We start from the raw sequence: 18460 nt of genomic DNA, 5'->3' as shown, positions 1-18460 counted from the left end.
GCCACCATATAAGTCAGTGTGAAGATTTCAAAGTCTTGAACAAGCAGCAAGTCACCGAATGGATCAAGGGAAATAGGAGGTGCTGGCGCTGTGCCCGACCACATCTTGCAGCTAGGTGCACACTGAAGAGAAACTGTAACACCTGCCAAGGGAGACACCTACAGATCCTTTGTGAGATCAACAATACCTCTAATACAAACTCTTACCATGTCAATTCCACAGCCCAGAGCCTCTACCTTGATCGCCCAACTCGCACAGGTCATGTTCTCCTGAAACTCATCAAAGTCATCCTACGCAATGGCAGCCGCACTCTGGAGACCTTTGCACTGCTGGATGACGGGTCAGAGCGAACCATCCTCCTACAGTCCGCAGCTCAAAGACTCCAGCTGGATGGAGAACCAGAGGACTTAGCCATCCAAACAGTACGGCAAGGGGTGGAGAGGCTGAAGGGGGCTTGTGTCTCCTTTAAGGTTAGCTCGGCCACTAGCTCTAGAGAATTTTCCATCACCCATGCCTTCACTGCAGAACGACTTGCCCTGTCTGAGCACACGCACCCTGTCCGTTCCCTCCAAAGACAACACAAACACCTACGTAGACTGCCACTGTCACCAATGCATAAGGTCACCCCACTACTTCTAATTGGCTCAGATAATATTCACCTGATCTCCCCTATTGCCCCAGTTTGATTTGGCCCACCAGGAGCACCAGCAGCAGTTAAGACTCGTCTTGGCTGGACACTACAAGGTCCAACCAGGTACACTGAACCTCACCCTTCTGTTGCCAGGTGCTTCAATATCTCCAATACCTCTCCATCTATACACGTAGTGCCCCATCGAGAGGAGATCCAGCAGCCGCACCAAAGCCCTCAATTCCTTTACCATGCTGACACTTGGCCCCAAGCCCCAGATGGCCCTAACCAAGACATATATAACCAAGACTGATAGCCATCAGCTCAAGATCAAGCCTGCCTTCTGTGAAGAAGTTGCCACCATCATGTCTATTCCAGATTTCAGCCAGTGCAAACCTTACCAAACCCTCCTTGATGCTTCAGCCCAGCTGAAACCTTCTCCAGATGCTCACATATCCCCCACTGTAGATGATCATATTCAGCCAGAAATCCCAAGACAAGCACAGGTGGACAGCATTGGAGGAGACCTCACCCATCTCAATACTCAGAGACCCCTACTATTGACCAGTCACTTACACACCCCTACCCCGGGAGATGTCCCCAGTATCACACACCCTGACCCCGTGAGCCCAAATTTGTTCCTAATGGGGCGGCGGGACCCCTCTCATCCAAGCTTTGAAGTCCTCAGCCACTGGCATTATGTGTGTGTCCACTCAGTTTCCCTGCCTGAAATCCCCAAGGACCCCCAAATCACACTTCCTAGTATGACTCTTAGGAGTTGCAAATCCTTACAGTATTTGGGGCGGCTGTAGAAAAGAGTCACCTAGTCAGTAACAGCAACCCTCCCCCTGGCCTATTCCCATGGCTTGGCTCCACCCCTCTCACCTGCTCTCACTCACTCTCAATCCCTAATCACACCTGTCCCTCACTCACTCCTAATTAGAGGCCTGCTATATATACTGCTTGAGTGCCTGTCCCTCCAGTTATTGTTTGTCAGCAGCAGCAGCAACTCCTCTGTCCTGGAGTCAGCAGGCCTCGGTTATGCGTCATTGAATAAAAGCATAACCATGAAGCCGCAGCTCCTCCTTGCTCAATAACTCATGTGTGTGTGCAACGGAAATAAATGGCTTAAATGGAAATAAGTTGTCCAACATTCTTGCCGATGTGCCGTGGCGATGTTAAATGACCTTTGAACCAGAACTCTACCTTACACAAATAAATATCATGTTTTAGTGCCAGGTTTTATATTGTATATTCACTGTATTGTAACCAACAGCAACAGCTTTAATTTGACTTATGATAAAGAACTAACATTTTAAACAAAATACTATATAGTTCTTTTTGGCCACAGGGTGGCGCTAGATGAAAGGTTGTGGGGTCACTTCATCAGTAGAGTTCATTCTCCAGGGAGCATCAATGTGCTCCATAAGTTTCATGACAATCCTCACATTAAATGTTCACACATCATGTGTGAAAGTGAACATTTTGGTCTAAAGGTGGCGCTAGAGTAGAGGTCATGGGGTCAGTAAAAGCAGCAGGTTTAATCCTTCGGGGAAAATGAATGTGATCAACAGGTTTAATGACAATCTGACCAGTACATTCAGAAATGTTGTGACAGTGAACGTTTTGACCTAATGGTGGCGCTACAGGAGATACTATTCGGTCACTAAAATCAGTTGGGGTCATCCTCTGGGGAGCATGAAGGTGCACAGCCTGTATTTATATTGTTTTGTTCAATATATGTTGTTGCTTATCATGTTAATGTAAGCTCACAATGTGCTGTGTTGTGAGTTTGTAGATCTGCCAAGAATAGGGTCACTGGCCACATGGTGGCGCACTACCTTACAACACGTGTAACATTTCTAACTAAATAGAAGATCTCTTAGTTAACTTCATTGACAGTAAATGTACATTAATCTGTTTAGATCATCTCTGATTTTACATTTAATCTTTACAGACTTGGTGGCTGTGATGACCTCTCACAGACAGACTATGAAGTTGTGTCTTCAGCTCTCAGCTCTAATCCTTCACATCTAACAGAACTGGACCTCAGTGGGAGCAAACTGAAGGATCCATTCATGGTGTCTCTCTCTGCTGGACTGAAGAGTCCACATTGTAGACTGCAGATTCTAAGGTCAGATTCATTAACAACCGTTATTTGTATAAACCAATTATTTGTTTGTGGGATGCATTTACATGTGAGTGCAGTATATGCATACTGGTTCTATAGATCTATACATACTGGTTCTATAGATCTATATATACTGGTTCTATAGATCTATACATACTGGTTCTTATCAGTGTGAGGTTGTCTGATAAGGATCTATTAGTTGTGTTTATTATTTATTATGTGATTATAACATGAATTCTGTGGTGAGACTTTATTTGAAGAGTGTGAATAAGGTTGACATCATGGTAACCCTCACTGACTAGAATAATGCTAAGTAATACTGTATTAACAGTTTGTAAAGATAAGCACAGGGAAGTACAGTACCCTAACCCGAATACAAGGTATCCCTGCTGACACATCAGTGCATCCACGGCAACGCTCCTTCCTACCTCAAGGAATTAGTCCCTCTAAAACCCTCAACACCCGCTCTGCAAACACATACCTCCTCAAAACCCACAAGGCAAATCTTCGTACCATGGGCGACCGGGCTTTCTGCTCGGCCGCTCCTGAACTGTGGAACGCACTCCCTGTCCACCTGAGAGCTCCACAGTCAGTTGACTCCTTCAAGAGAGGACTAAAGACTTACCTTTTTAGCAAAGCATTTTCTTAGCTGGTTTTACCTCTAGGCTTTATGCCCCATGTTTTTAATAGTTTTATTCTAGTTTCCTAATTGTTTTCTTTTATTGGTGTGATGTTTCTGTTTTTATGCAATTGCCTTCTGTAGCACTTTGAGATTTCTTGTAAATGTAAAGTGCGTTATAAATAAAATCCATTATTATTATTATTAATACAAGATCTGTTAAGAGGATTTTAAACCCATTGGGGTCCTTTGTACTCAATTCACCAAAAACATTTAACTAGAAAATATTGTTCCTGAAGAAACATTGTGGGCTCGCTTTAAAGCCAAACAACTGTAGTTATAAGGTGTGAGAAAGCTAAAAATACATGTTTTTTCTAATTGTTTTGTGGTAAATGGTGCATTTGTTCATGCAGTATTTTGTTGTGTTATATTGTGTTTACCCAATACACAAGAGTGTGTGATTCTACTCAAACCATCATAGATATCTCATCTTGGCAACGGACAGGTCCAGAATCTCCAGGAGTGGGGTTTTTGAATACGGTGTAAGTGATGCAGGCTATTTGAAAGCACAGGAGTTGGGAAAGTCCCGGAAAAGACGCGCTGTGATTGGCCAGTAGTCACTTTGAGTGGCAGTTGGGGCAAACGCTCACCCCAAAACATGATTTACGATTCTGTGCCTATCGGTACATAACTCAGACGGCACTGAGTCGGCTCAAGCGAACTTTGCAATGTTTAGCACGGGGACTCGCTCGTTTTAGCTCGCTCGGAGGTGCCTCTCGTGGCTTAAGTTTACTTGAGACAACGCGTCTCAGTCACGGTCAAAAACTATTCTTTATCGCCGAAAATAATTGTCTGCGGTTGTTGGAGAAATACTGGCGGCAGCGGGATTCGATCCCAGGAGGTTAGGGTTGGCAGTCTAATGATTAGCGAGGCATGCCATGAGGCAGGTGCTGAAATGGGGTTTTCGGACTGTATTAGAATGTGCGTTGTCACCCACCGAAGGGGCTTCCCAAGTCCAGTAGGGCGAAAGCCCCACCCAGTGGTGATGGGCGGGGCCCCGGCGGGGGCTTCCCATCGTCCCATATAGTTCCTTATATAGTGTAAGTGATCACTAGATCATCTTCTGTACCCGCAAAACTCTAACACTTAAGGTCAGCTGCCACAGAATACCCCAAATTAGATCACGAAATAAATACTCAAGTGAGGCCTTAAATCACGACCTGGGAAGGCTGGACAGGTCCAATGAACTGAAGATTCAGTTCGCGGCAGGCGGACCTTTTTTGGGCCGCGAAGATATGCTAAGTGTGCCGTGTAAAATTTCGAATGAAAAAGAAAGAAATCAGCCCCCTCCCCCCAGAACAATAGATGCGTCGTGGGCGGCTGCTGCCTTGAGCAATTGCTCATCGTCCGACGCGGACACACATCCAGTGAATCGACCCTCGCACATATAAATGCAAATGTGTGGCTTTGTCTTCATGGGGCCATCACTGTACTCGCCTGGCAGGTACTCAGGGGTGAAAGTGGGTCGGAACGGGCCGATACGGCGGACCTGAACGTTGTACCGGCGAAGAGGGGCTGTCCTGTCCCAAAAGCCCATGTTATAACCTGCCATGATGAATGTCCAACAATGAAACACATGTACTAACGTTAAATCAACATATGTGTTAGATTTCTTTTAGAAATCTAGAAGTGCTTCTAAATCGCTCCAGGGTGTTAGTGTGAACGTAATCCGTGTAGTTTGTGGTGTTTAATTACTCCACGGCTGCGGCGACGTTGGCTGACTGGAGTAACAGAAAGTCTCGCCCCAAAGCACGCTACCCCCATTTGTTTCCGCGGACCAGCGGTTCTTGTATTTGTTTTACTGAGGATAAGGTTAGAAATAAGTTTAGGTTTAGACATAGTTTCCTGAGGTTACGTTTATGGTTGTTCGTATAGACAAACTCGACAAAGCTGGATGCACCCCAGTGAATTTTAACCCATGATCTACGCGGTGGTGGGCAGCCACTTAACCACTGTGCCTGAGCTTGGTCAAATGTCTAGAAAACTATATTTAAATATTCTTTTTCTTGGCAGTTAACTTTGTGTATATACATTTCTTTTATCAACTCTTATCTTATATTTAATCTGTTATTACAGACTCGTTGGCTGTGAAATCACTCAGACAGGATTTGAAGTTCTGGCTTCAGCTCTCAGCTCTAATCCTTCCCACATAAAAGAGCTGGACCTGAGTTACAACAACCTGGAAGAATCATCAATACTGGACCTGATCTTTACAGTACTGAAGAGTCCACTAGAAACTCTAAGGTCAGACAATTTACAATAATTTATTTTAACAATTCTGTGTGATTATTTATTATGTGATTATAATTATATATATATACAAACTATAATACTGTGTTGAGATTGTATTTGAAGAGAGTGAATAAGGTTGATCCACACTGACTAGTATAATAAGGTACAGTGGCTATAAACAGCCAAGCTGACTTGCAATATTTAAAACGTATACTCCTCTGATTGCATTACAAGTGGTTGAAAACTTTGTTAGATCATCATATTATTTACATTGATATTCAATTCAATTCAATTTTATTAAAGTGTCAAATCACAACAAGTTGTCTCAAGACACTTTACATGTAGAGAAGAGACCCAACATCCCACCCTGAGCAAGCAATTTTGCGACAGTGGCAACGAAAAACTCCCTCTTAATTCAACAGGAAGAAACGTCAGGCAGACCCTAGGCTCTAGGGCGGGGGCCTTCTGCCTCGACCGTGTTGGGGGAAAGAAGAGAGAGAGAAAGGGAGAGACAGAGGAGAGACAGAAAGAGATACAGTGCAAGCAGTAACAATAACAATAATAGCAAATATAATAGTGTAAGATACTAGCATATGATAGTATAATATAGTACAGCAATAGTGTGTATGCAGTATATAATGGAATAATATAAAAATGTTTAAGATAATATAATATGCGGTATAGTGTAGTGTAGTAGAAGTCCACGGTCGTGTCCAGGTCGTGCTCCATGGAGAGAGGCCCGGTCCGGTCCGCAGTCACAGTCTTGAGCCGCAGCTGGGGGTCCGTAGTAACAGTCCATAGACTCCATGGAGAGGCCCAGGCCCGGTCCGCAGTCACAGTCTTGAGCCGCAGCTGGGGGTCCATAGTAATAGTCCATGGACCTGCGACGTGGGTGGTAGAAGAAACTCCGGGGAACGAGTCCCCGGTTGTAGAATTAGTGGCAGGCCTTACTAGAGCGTGAATCCGTACAGGGTTAATTACGATTGTACCAATGGGACACAAACCCACACAACCAAAGGGAGGACGGGAAGAGAGAGGACGAGGGGAGAGAGGAGAAAGGGGAAGGTGGGGGAGAGAGGATGACTATAGGGGGACTGAGTCTATACACTTCGGCTATAGGCTTTATCATAGAGAAAGGTTTTTAGTCTAGTTTTAAATATACAGAGTGTGTCTGCTTTACGGACTGAGACTGGGAGAAGGTTCCACAGCTGAGGTGCTTGAAACTTAAATGCTCTACCTCCTGTTCTAGTTTTGTGGGGGTTTACTGGAACCGTAAGCATTTTTTCATACTGTGGACGCAGTGGTGTTCTGGCTGGTTTACGGGGCTCGATGAGTTCTTTGAGATATACTGGTGCCTGTCCATTGAGAGCCTTGTATGTGAGGAGGAGAACTTTAAACTCTATTCTGTATTTAACCGGGAGCCAGTGCAAAGAGGCCAATGAAGGAGTGATATGATCTCTTCTTCTGGTTCCTGTCAGTATGCGCGCAGCGGCATTCTGGACAAGCTGCAGGCTATTTAGGGACTTACTTGGGCAGCCTGATAGTAAGGCGTTGCAATAGTCCAGCCTAGAAGTAACAAATGCGTGGACAAGTTTTTCTGCATCATTTTGGGACAGAATGTGCCTAACTTTTGCAATATTACGCAGGTGAAAAAAGGCATTTCTTGAAATTTGTTTTATGTGGGACTGAAAGGACATGTCTTGGTCAAACGTGACTCCCAGATTCTTTACAGTGGCCCTGGAGGTCAAGGTAATACCATCTAGGGTAAAATTCTCATCGATTAATTTATCTCTGAGGTGCTTAGGGCCGAGTACAATAACTTCAGTTTTGTCCGAGTTGAGGAGTAGGTAATTACGGGTCATCCAACTCTTGATGTCTATAAGACATGCTTGAAGTTTAGCCAGTTGATCTGTTTCATCTGGCTTCATTGATAGATATAATTGTGTATCATCTGCATAGCAATGGAAATTTATAGAGTGTTTCCTAATTATCTCACCTAAGGGAAGCATATATAGAGTGAATAGTATTGGTCCAAGTACAGAGCCTTGTGGGACTCCGTATTTAACCTTTTCGCGTAGTGAAGGTGTATCGTTAACGTTTACAAATTGAAATCTGTCAGACAGATAGGACTCAAACCAGTTCAATGCAGCACCCTTAATGCCAACCAGATGCTCAAGTCTCTGCAACAAAATATGGTGATCAATAGTATCAAATGCAGCACTGAGGTCCAACAGAACCAGTACAGAGAGAAGGTTATTATCGGATGCAATCAGGAGGTCATTTGTGACCTTCACCAATGCCGTCTCAGTGCTATGGTGTGCTCTGAATCCTGACTGAAAAGCTTCAAATAGCTTGTTGTTATGTAAAAAATCACATAACTGCTTGGCGACTGCTTTCTCAAGGATTTTAGAGAGAAATGGGAGGTTCGATATAGGTCTATAGTTAGCCAAAATGCCTGAGTCGAGAGTAGGCTTCTTGAGGAGGGGTTTGATGACAGCTACCTTAAAGGACTGTGGTACGTAGCCCGTCACCAGAGACATATTGATCATATCGAGTAGGGGTGCACCAACCGGGGTCAGGGCCTCTTTAAGCAATTTAGTTGGGACTGGATCCAAGAGACAGGTCGTTGGTTTGGAAGATGTGATCATTAAAGTAAATTCGGAGAGCTCGACCGGGGAGAAACTGTCCAAATATACACTGTGTCGTACAGTCACTTCTGAGGATATTACGTCGGAGGGCGGTCCGGTAGGGGCTGAGAATAGTAGGTTATCAATACTATCTCTGATAGTATTGATTTTACCATTGAAAAAATTCATGAAATCATTGCTGTTAAGGGATATAGGAATACGCGGATCAGTAGAGTCATGACTTTTTGTCAATTTGGCTAGAGTGTCAAAAAGGAACCTATGGTTGTTTTTGTTTTCCTCTATTAGAGAGGAATAATAGGTGGCTCTGGCATTGCAGAGAGCCTTCCTATATATTTTAAGGCTGTTCTGCCAGGCTATACAGGATTCTTTCTGTTTGGTTGAACGCCATATCCTTTCAAGCTTACGTGACGTTCGCTTGAGATTTTTAGTTCCAGAGTTATACCATGGGGCTAGCCTCTGTTGCTTTATTACCCTCTTTCTTAAAGGAGCAACAGAGTCAAGCGTTGTCTGAAGGGAGCCTGTGACATTATCAACAAAGTGGTCGACCTGAGAGGGGCTATAGGTATAAAGATCTTCAATTGTATTGGAATATACTGAGTTGATGGCTGATGGTATTGCTTCCTTAAATTTGCCCACAGCACTATCAGATATATTTCTACCAAATACATTTTTGTCCAATGGTGAGTAATCAATTAATGTAAAATCAAAAGTTATTAAATAGTGGTCGGAGAGGTTCTCATTATATGGGAAGACTATGAGATGTTCAATTTCAATACCATAGACCAAAACAAGGTCGAGGGTATGGTTGAACTTGTGAGTAGGTTTATCTACACACTGAGAGAAACCAATTGACTCAATTAATGTAATAAACGCTTTACTGAGGCTATCGGTTGCAACATCCACGTGGATATTCATATCGGCAGCCAGAATGATTCTGTCAGAGTCTAGGACTAGGCGTGATAGAAACTCTGAGAAAATTCATTCTGAACACCAACTGTATTAACTCTCTCAGTGCCAGACCCCGAGTTATCCCGAGTTTTTAATGTATACCCTCCCTGCCAGAACGAAAAATCCAGAGTTTTTAAAATAAAAATAAAAAAATGATTTTTTTTTTTTTTTTTAACAAAAGTGTTCAGAACCCAAGATATCATTATCTGAAGATGTGCAGCTCCATCCACTCCTTGTTGAACTTACAACTGAAAAAGGCTGTATCTCGCTTCCTAAGCACTTTTTTTTTACTTTGAAAAAAACAAAAGAATCTTGGCACAGTTCGCAATATTTTTTTTATTTCATTGGCACTGAGAGAGTTAAGAACATAATATGAATATCAATACAGAATATGTCACACAAATCCCTTATGCTGGTCTACCAGCTTATCTTACAACAAGAACTTTAAAAAAAATCTCTTAGTAAGTAACACCATCTGATAATTACTTCATCCTTAGTGTTAATAATGGTTCCAAAAATCCTACTGGTAGTTAACAAGATTATTTAGATTATGTTATTCCTGGCTGCCTACTTTTTTTTCCAGATCTTGGGTCCCTACTTAAAAACCCAGACAGTCCATCAAGCTATTTCATCTGTAATTACAGACTTGCTGGCTGTAACATCACACAGACAGGATGTGAAGTTCTGGCTTCAGCTCTCAGCTCTAATCTTGTTCATCTGAAGCAACTGGACCTCAGCTTTAACTGCCTACAGGATACAGGACTCAACGTGCTTTCTGCTGGACTGAAGAGTTGTATACTGCAGATCCTGAGGTAAATCATTTGTTTTCTCTCTGTGTGGATCTCTACTTGAACATAAACAGCAGTTTGTTAAATACGTATTTCTCTGCAGCTTGTCAGGCTGTGAGGTCACAGGGGAAGGCTGTTCTTCTCTGGCTTCAGCTCTGACCTTCAACCCATCCCATCTGAAACAGCTAGACCTGAACTTGAACCAAACAGGAGGCCCTGGACTAGAGCAACTCTCGGTTGCAGTCAAGAGTCCACATTTTGGACTAGAGACTCTCAGGTGAGTAGAACTGGAATGTGTCCATTTTTGTTAGTGCAGTGTTTCCCTTAGAATGTTTTCATTGGTTGGGAAAGTGGGCCAGTGAATCAAGATGATTTTATTTGTCACCAACTTAAATATGTACTACAATGGGATTTGATGAGTTGATAGGACTTGTTCGTTAAAATTGTGCTAACAAAGACGTAGTATTAACAATACTAATACAGAATATACAATAATCATGTAGAATAAGTATATATTACTGGATGTAATGTAAACAGAGTCTGGTCAGGCTCTTGTTATAGACATGTACAATAGCTTATATTTTAGCAGCACAACATGTCCAGGTATAATGTGAAGATTCAATATCTATCCAATTGTGGCAGTGTTCAATCAAATGTTCAAAAGGAGGCATTTATATACAGAGAATGAGAGTCACTGGTCTGTTCCAATAAGTTATTTTTTGTTTCTATATTTTAGTTTTTGTGTCTGTCCTCATTTAGTGCTCTGACAGCTGCCAGGAAAAACTCTCTAAGCCTTAAGCCTTTGGCTGTAAGGCATCTCAGTCGTTTTCCCATTTCACATCATCACAAACAGTTTGTTGCTAGGATGATGTTTGTCCTTCATACTCCTTGTTGTCCTTCCCAAGCAACTCTCTTTGCAAAAAGGGCAGAGGTACTGTTATACAATATTGCTAAGCTGCGGCATTATCCCGACTGTTTTAAAGTTTCTTTTAGGATGTCAGTGGCCCACTTGGATGCTTTGTTAGCAACACTGGAGCCACATATTAAAAAGAAGACCACCACACCCACACACACACACACACACACACACACACACACACACACGTATTCACGTGTATGCAAATGAGCCATGCAGTCGATATTAGAATGTAAACAAACCGCTCGTGTCCATGGATCACATGAAGGTTGTCTGTCACGACCGTCATGGATGAACTTGAACCTGGTGTTTGCACTTTATCCCTTTTTGCTCCATACATCTACATAAACGTTCAGATCTCAAATATAAATTGCATGCCCCATGGCCTAAGCACAACCGGACTGAAGAAACCTAACCACAAACGGACATACCATGTATGGACGAAATGGTGACAAAGGCTCGTGTAGGCCATACCTTTCAGGTCTGGCAAATATGAACGTTTATGTGATGTACAGACTTAAAAGAGAAAGTGCAAACACCAGGTTGAAGTTCATCCATGACTGTCATAATATGACAGTCATGTTTCAGGGCTAAACTCGTTCATGCTTCGACTTCGCCGTTCTCAAATAGATTACCCAAAATAAATAAAATACTGCAGCACTTGGGTCTGCACGTTTTATTACTTGATGCGATGATAAGGGCAGTCAATCAACATAATCAAAGCTGTAACGTTATGTGTTATGATCAGATCAGTCAATCAATTAAATTGGATATTAAAGAAAGGAGGCCCACATGTCCGTGTAGTTTGGCAGGTCTGGTGCCAGGAGCTGGACAATGAAAACAAAAAAGGTTTTCAAATGTACAAAATGTAAACATGAGAACATAGAGGCTAACAAAAGCCACCCACAAAAACTGTGGGAGGCACTAAAACAATTAGGCTGCAACGGAAAAATTCAGACAAAATCTACAAACATTTGCATTATTTCAAGTGGCTCGCTCACTACCGACAAGCAATTGGTAGCGGACTGTTTTAACAGTTTCTTCACCACAGTTGCAACCCAGTTGGTAAGCAAACTCCCTCAGCATTCAGGTCTGTATGGCCCCGACCACATTCAAGCTCACTATGAGAAACTAGGGGCTAAAAAAGATTCTTTCTCTTTCAAACCTGTTTTGACTGTTGATGTGCAAAAAAAACTCCTCGCCCTACAGCCAAACAAGGCCACCGGCCTTGACAACATCCCCACCAGATTCCTCAGAGACGCAGCGGTCTCCATTGCTCCCTTAGTAGCCCATATTACAAACTTATCCATAAGTCAGTGTCATGTCCCACAAGAATTCAAGTTGGCAAGAGTAATCCCTTTATTTAAAAAAGGAAGCAAACTAGATCCTTTTTGCAAAATCGATTGGATGCACCAGGCCCACCCATGGCTGCACCCCTGATACACATGATGAAAACAAAGCTATATTGTCCAACTTGACCATACTGTACAACATACGATACGATACGATAATACTTTATTGTCAGTTCACACTGAAATTTGTCTTGCGACCCAGCAGCCATGTATGCAACAATAAACAGTTCACACATTTGACATGACACAAGAAAAACAAAACACAATACAAAATACATACATAAAGACATACAAAGACAAGAACAATGTCCACCTCTCAGCCTACCCTTGGCCTATAAATCCTGATTAAGCCTCAGTGTCGTCTGATGGACAAAGGACCTCTTCAGTTTGACCTTATTGTATGTAGGAACACCGTATCTCCTTCCTGAAGGCAGCAACCTATATTCTCCATACAAAGCATGGCTAGTGTTTGAAGTGATATTCCTTGCCAACCTTATCATACTATCATTATACGTAGTTGTATAGAGCCTCTGAAGTGGCTGTCCAACAATCTTTGAACAAATGTTCAGTTGCTGCAGCAGTTGTGACTTTAAGGCTACAGACAGACATCCATACCAGGTGGTACTACAGTACTGAAGAACACTCATTATAACAGAAGTGAAAAACAAAAGAAGAATCTGTCTACTAGCACCAAAAGATCTCAAACGGCGAAGGAAATAGACTCTTTGCTTTGTCTTCTTACCCACTGATTCAATCACTACTCCTAGGTATATATACGAACATACCTGGTTGATCTGTTCACTATGAATAGTTATGGGGGATCTGTGTATCTCTAGTGGGGCACCAAAAACAATCTCCTCTGTCTTTTTTGTGTTAATGATAAGAGCGTTGTTATCGCTCCACTCCACCACCTTATTTACTCTGTGTTGGTGCAGTCCAGGATCACTGTAACTATCCAAAAGGGAAATCAAAACTGTATCGTCAGAGTACTTTAGAATGTATTGGTCTGTTTTGTCAGTGCGACATTCAGACAGACATTCCTCAGTACGACAGCTGTCAGTATAAAGGGTGAAAAGTACAGCTGAGCTTACGCAACCCTGGGGAGCACCAACATTAGTAGTTAATGCTGCGGAGAGGGTTTTGTTCACTTTCACCCTCTGTACTCTGTTAGTAAGGAAGGAAGCATACCAGTGAATTAAGTATGGATTCAGTTGCAACTGCACCATCTTTGACACCAGAATATCAGACTGTATTGTATTGAAAGCTGAAGAGAAGTCTAAGAACAGCACCTTGCATAATTCTTATTAGACTTATCTAGGTGTTTTGTAATGAAGTGGACCAGTGTGACAACCGCATCCTCTGTACCGCAACCTTTCTTATAAGCAAACTGACAGGGGTCAAATTTGTCTTTAGTTATACTTACAAGATGTTGCAACAGTATTCTTTCCAGTGATTTCATGATCACTGAAGTGAGAGCTATGGGTCTATAATCCTTATGTTCTTTTGGACATTGGATTTTGGGTAGTGGTTTTATGTGTGAGGTTTTCCAACACAGAGGAATTGTGTGTGTGTCTACAGAGGTTTGAAAAATTGGTTGCCACACAGGAGCCAACTCAGATGCAAAGTTTTTGAGGAGAAAAGCACTGCACTCGTCCGGACCATTAGCTTTCCTTGTGTTAGTACACCGAAACACTTTTCTGACATCCTCTTCAGTGATGACAATTCTGTCTGAGGGGGCAGGTGTTACAGCCTTGAGTATTTCAGTGCACTTAGAGGAATCGCCTAATGATTCGAATCTGGCAAAGAAAGTATTTAGGTCATTAGAAAAGCCAAGTTCATTATCTGTCACAATAGGTTTGGTTGGGGATGACATTCCTGTCATGGATTTCATAGTATCCCACGCCTTTTTGTGATTTTTGGCTTTAAACGCATCCTCTAGATGCTGTCTATGTGTCAATTTTGCCTGCCTCATTTTTGTTTTGAGCTTTCTTTCCGTCAACTTGAGTGCACCGAAGTCTTTGTTTATGAAGGCTATTTTCCTTTCATTTATTACATCTTTTATGTCCTTGGTCACATATGATTTATTGTTCGGAAAGATTTTAATTTCCTTTGTAGGAACAACCAGCTGTACACAAAAATTAATACAATACCAAGTAAATTTTCAAAAAGCCAAAGTTTAAATGGGGCTGAAGCGGTTTTACATTACATTACATTACAGTCATTTAGCAGACGCTTTTATCCAAAGCGACTTACAATAAGTGCATTCAACATAGGTAGGGAACTAAACTATTAATCACCAGAAGTCTTAAGTGCATTTTCTGCAAAAACAAGCAACCAAGAGTATACCTAGCGCTAAGGTAAAAGTGCTATATATCAGCTACCTACTTTCTTAAACAGATGAGACAAAATAGCAAAATCAAATGAGCACGAGCACGAGTTTATGTATGTTTTGTCATAATAATTAAAATCCACAAAGTAACTAGTAGTAACTAAAGTTTTCAAATAATTGTAGTGGAGTAAAAGTATAATATTTGCCTCTGAGATGTATTGGAATAGAAATAAAAATATTGCAAATTGGAAATACTCCGGTCAAGTAAAATTACCTTAAAATTATACTCAAGTACAGTATTTGAGTACATGTACTTAATTACTTTCCACCACTGTCAGCATTAGATAAGATGAATTACTCACCTTCTGCAAAGATGAAAGAAAACACACTTTTGTTCCATAGCTTGGTTGTTACATTGTCTTGGTTTCAGAGATCATGGTTGTAAATATGAACTTTTGCCACAAAGTCTTTATATTCCATAATGTCCCATGACCCACGTCCGTGTTATTTACTTTTTGACGATGCGCGTTAGTCAAGTGGAGCTGTGTTCCGTGAGCAGAAAGCTGTCAAGTGGAAGTAGAAGTACCCAGGTAGCCTAGTTGAAACCACCTAACTTCACACGAAAGCAGCAGTTTATGCGGAACGGGGGGAGAAAAAAAAAGAATCGCAAAAAGTGGGGGGAAATCACGGATCTGTGAGAGTGAGGGTGTCCCGTCGTACGCACAATGAATGGTTGTGACGCCCTGTATGTTAATCTGACGTTAGTAGATTATGTTTTATTATTGAACATGGCCATGGGTCTGTGGCAGGTTATTTAATATGGGATTTTCACAGCTGCCTTTGACTTTTTCTTAACGGAACGGCGTTCCGCCACCAAATCTTTTACCGGAACGTAGTTCCGGCCCGTTCCGGCCCACTTTCACCACTGACTATTGCGTTTGAAACTTAGAATTTCTCTAAATATTAAACTTTCACAACAGCCTAAGTAGGCTACAAGCTTAGAACTTCTCTAAATATTATAAACTTTTATATTATAAAATATTATAAGAAAGAGACATTGTATCATGAGTGAAACAGCTATCGATACAGTCAATATAAGTAAATCATTATATGATAGCCTTAGGAGTAGGCCTAACTTTTTATATTTTTGGGACATGTTGTTATTTTGCACAACACCTTTGTACAACGGAGTATAAAATAGGGTTGATTAAAGTGTTTAATCAATTTATTTGATAATAAAAATTCTATTACAAATTTTCCTTTAGAAATAAAATAAATAATAAATAAAAAGAATCTCTCAAAAACCTGCTTTTTGAAGGTTCTCAAACGTTCAACTGAACCTTTTTTTATTTTTTTATTCCATTTTCCTCACTAATGAACCCTGGCCTGATGCCGCTTAGTTGAAACGTGACGCTTGTAGATCTGCTATTTTCGGCTGCTAGGGTTCAAGTGGTTAATGTAAAAAAAAAAAAAAAATCATATCACACAATGATTTGGCGGACCCCCTGTAGTAACTCTGAGGACCCCCTGTTGAACCCCCCTGCTCTACTCTATTTAATCTAAATGAATGCATGAACTGCCCCTGTATTGTCATTACAGCCATTTCCTTTAAATCAGTGGTTCTCAACCAGTGGTCCTTGAGGGGGTCACAATGCATTGCATTGTGAGCTTGTAGAATGGATATTTTCAAATAGCTGATATAGGCTATACATGGTTAAAGTGGTTATACTGCTGGGGACCCCCAGAACACTCCCGAGTCCCAAGGACCCTGCGATGCGAGGGGGTCTCTCTCTCTCTCTCTCTCTCTCTCTCTCTCTCTCTCTCTCTCTCTCTCTCTCGATCGCGCACTCTCTCTTTCTCTCTCTCTCTCTCTCTCTCTCTCTCTCTCTCTCTCTCTCTCTCTCTCTCTCTCTCGTTCTCTCTCTCTCTCTCGGGCCGTTGATTTATATATTGTTTTGTTGTGCTCTGTGGCGGGGCCACAAACCTCAAAATGGGGTCCCCGGACCCCATTTTGAGCACCAATGCGCTTATCCAATGGGATGGCCTATACTAGATTGTTTAATAAAATTAATAGGCCTACATAAATGCATTTTGATTGGTCAGAGGTGTAGCAGTCACCAGCGAATTTCCACAAAATACGACTGCTGTCCGAATAAATAAAAGACGCATTTTCGCTCTGCGAAATTTCGTCTTTGATGTGGAAGCTTGCATTGACTTTATAAGGTTTTAAAAAACAGGCAAAAAAAAAACGTATTTATTCGCATGAAGAATTCGCCACCTTACACTGCTGCGTAGGTGATATATTAGTATTCGATATCAAATTAATTAAAGTGGGTCTCCGTTCCCCTCCTGTTTCCTCGCCCGTCCCGTTTGTATGCGAGTGCTGGCGAACGGGAACTCAGATTATTCCCCTCCATGCTGCCTTTGTCTTCTCCTTCTTATCTTCTCCTTCTCTCTGGAAGTTTCTTCCTGGTGTGCGCGCGCACCTGCCTGTGCCTTCCGGTGTTACTGAAACCACTTCCATATGCTACTGAGATTTCTTGTATGCATACATGTGAAATTATTGTATACCTAATAGTTAAATGATCTATACATGCTATTGTAATGATGTATATATACTATCAAAATTACTTATATACATCACTGATATTACTTGTATGAATACATGTGAAATGATCTGTATATGCTTTAAAATTGTGTATATATACACTATTGAAATCATTTATACATACTACTTAGATCACTTGTTTGAATACATGTGAAACTCTTGTATACATTATATTGAACTCACTTATACATATCACTGAAATTATGTGTATATATATTATTGAATGTATTGTACTACTGAAATGACTCGTATGAATACATGTGAAAGCCTTGCACATACATCTAAAGTTTTCATTTTAGTTTGTAATAATATACAATAAATTCAGTTGTAAATGTACAAGTGTTCAGCAATATACATGCAGCCTTTTCATATGTGTATGTGTGAGTGTTTCAGATATAAATGTATAAATGTTTAACTTGTATGCGTCCAAGCATTTCGTATGCATGTGTATATGAAACAGAAGTATATATGTATGTGTATGTGTTTCTCATATGTATGCGTAAGTGTTCAGATGAGTATGTATGTATAAAGTTTCATATATGAACGTGCATCGATTTACAAAGTATGTATGTATGTGAGAGTGTTTCAGTAGTGTGTGTGTGTGTAGGTGTTTCAATATTGAACGTATAGCATTTCAGTAGTAAGTAGTAATGTGGTTAATATGTGTTTAAATGAATTGTTACATTGTCAAATGATTAAACATACAGTAAATAGCAAACATCAGAAAAGTAAATGTATTTATTAACACAGTCTGATAGTGTCAGGTAGTGGAGACGTTGTGTTAGAGTTAGACATTGATTCATTGTTGTTCTACTTCCTACAGTGTGAATCATGGAGGAGAACACTGGATTAAACCTCAACTCCTTACAAGATGTGAGTGTCTGTCTGTCTGTCTGTCTGTCTGTCTGTCTGTCTGTCTGTCTGTCTGTCTGTCTGTCTGTCTGTCTGTAAGCCTATCAATCTGTCTGTCTGTCTGTCTGTCTGTCTGTCTGTCTGTCTGTCTGTCTGTCTGTCTGTAAGCCTATCAATCTGTCTGTCCGTCTGTCTGTCTGTCTGACTGTCTGTCTGTCTGTAAGCCTATCAATCGGTCTGTCTGTCTGTCTGTCTGTCTGTCTGTAAGCCCATTGTTTGTTTTTTCCGGTCAGGTGTCACACAATTGCCCTATTTGGATTAAAAACGGCTATTGTAGCTGAAAAGCTAC

At 41.3% G+C, this 18460-nt stretch overlaps 1 protein-coding gene across 1 annotated transcript in view; it reads left to right on the top strand.

The window, feature by feature from the left end:
* The window catches only part of LOC311035148 (uncharacterized protein), a 62254-nt gene that overhangs the window by 21845 nt on the left and 21949 nt on the right, over window positions 1–18460 (top strand). The window contains exons 4-8 of the mRNA XM_084043227.1: window positions 2586–2762; window positions 5515–5682; window positions 9911–10078; window positions 10158–10331; window positions 18083–18132. Of these exons, the coding sequence (XP_083899353.1) occupies window positions 2586–2762; window positions 5515–5682; window positions 9911–10078; window positions 10158–10331; window positions 18083–18132 (737 nt within the window). The remainder of the gene's footprint in view (window positions 1–2585; window positions 2763–5514; window positions 5683–9910; window positions 10079–10157; window positions 10332–18082; window positions 18133–18460) is intronic.

This window comes from Gymnoscopelus microlampas, assembly GCF_963454915.1.
Source record: "Gymnoscopelus microlampas genome assembly, chromosome: 19".
In the NCBI taxonomy this organism is placed as follows: domain Eukaryota; kingdom Metazoa; phylum Chordata; class Actinopteri; order Myctophiformes; family Myctophidae; genus Gymnoscopelus; species Gymnoscopelus microlampas.
The sequence above is the reverse complement of the archived record's forward strand: the minus strand, read 5'-3'. Positions and strand labels throughout refer to the sequence as shown.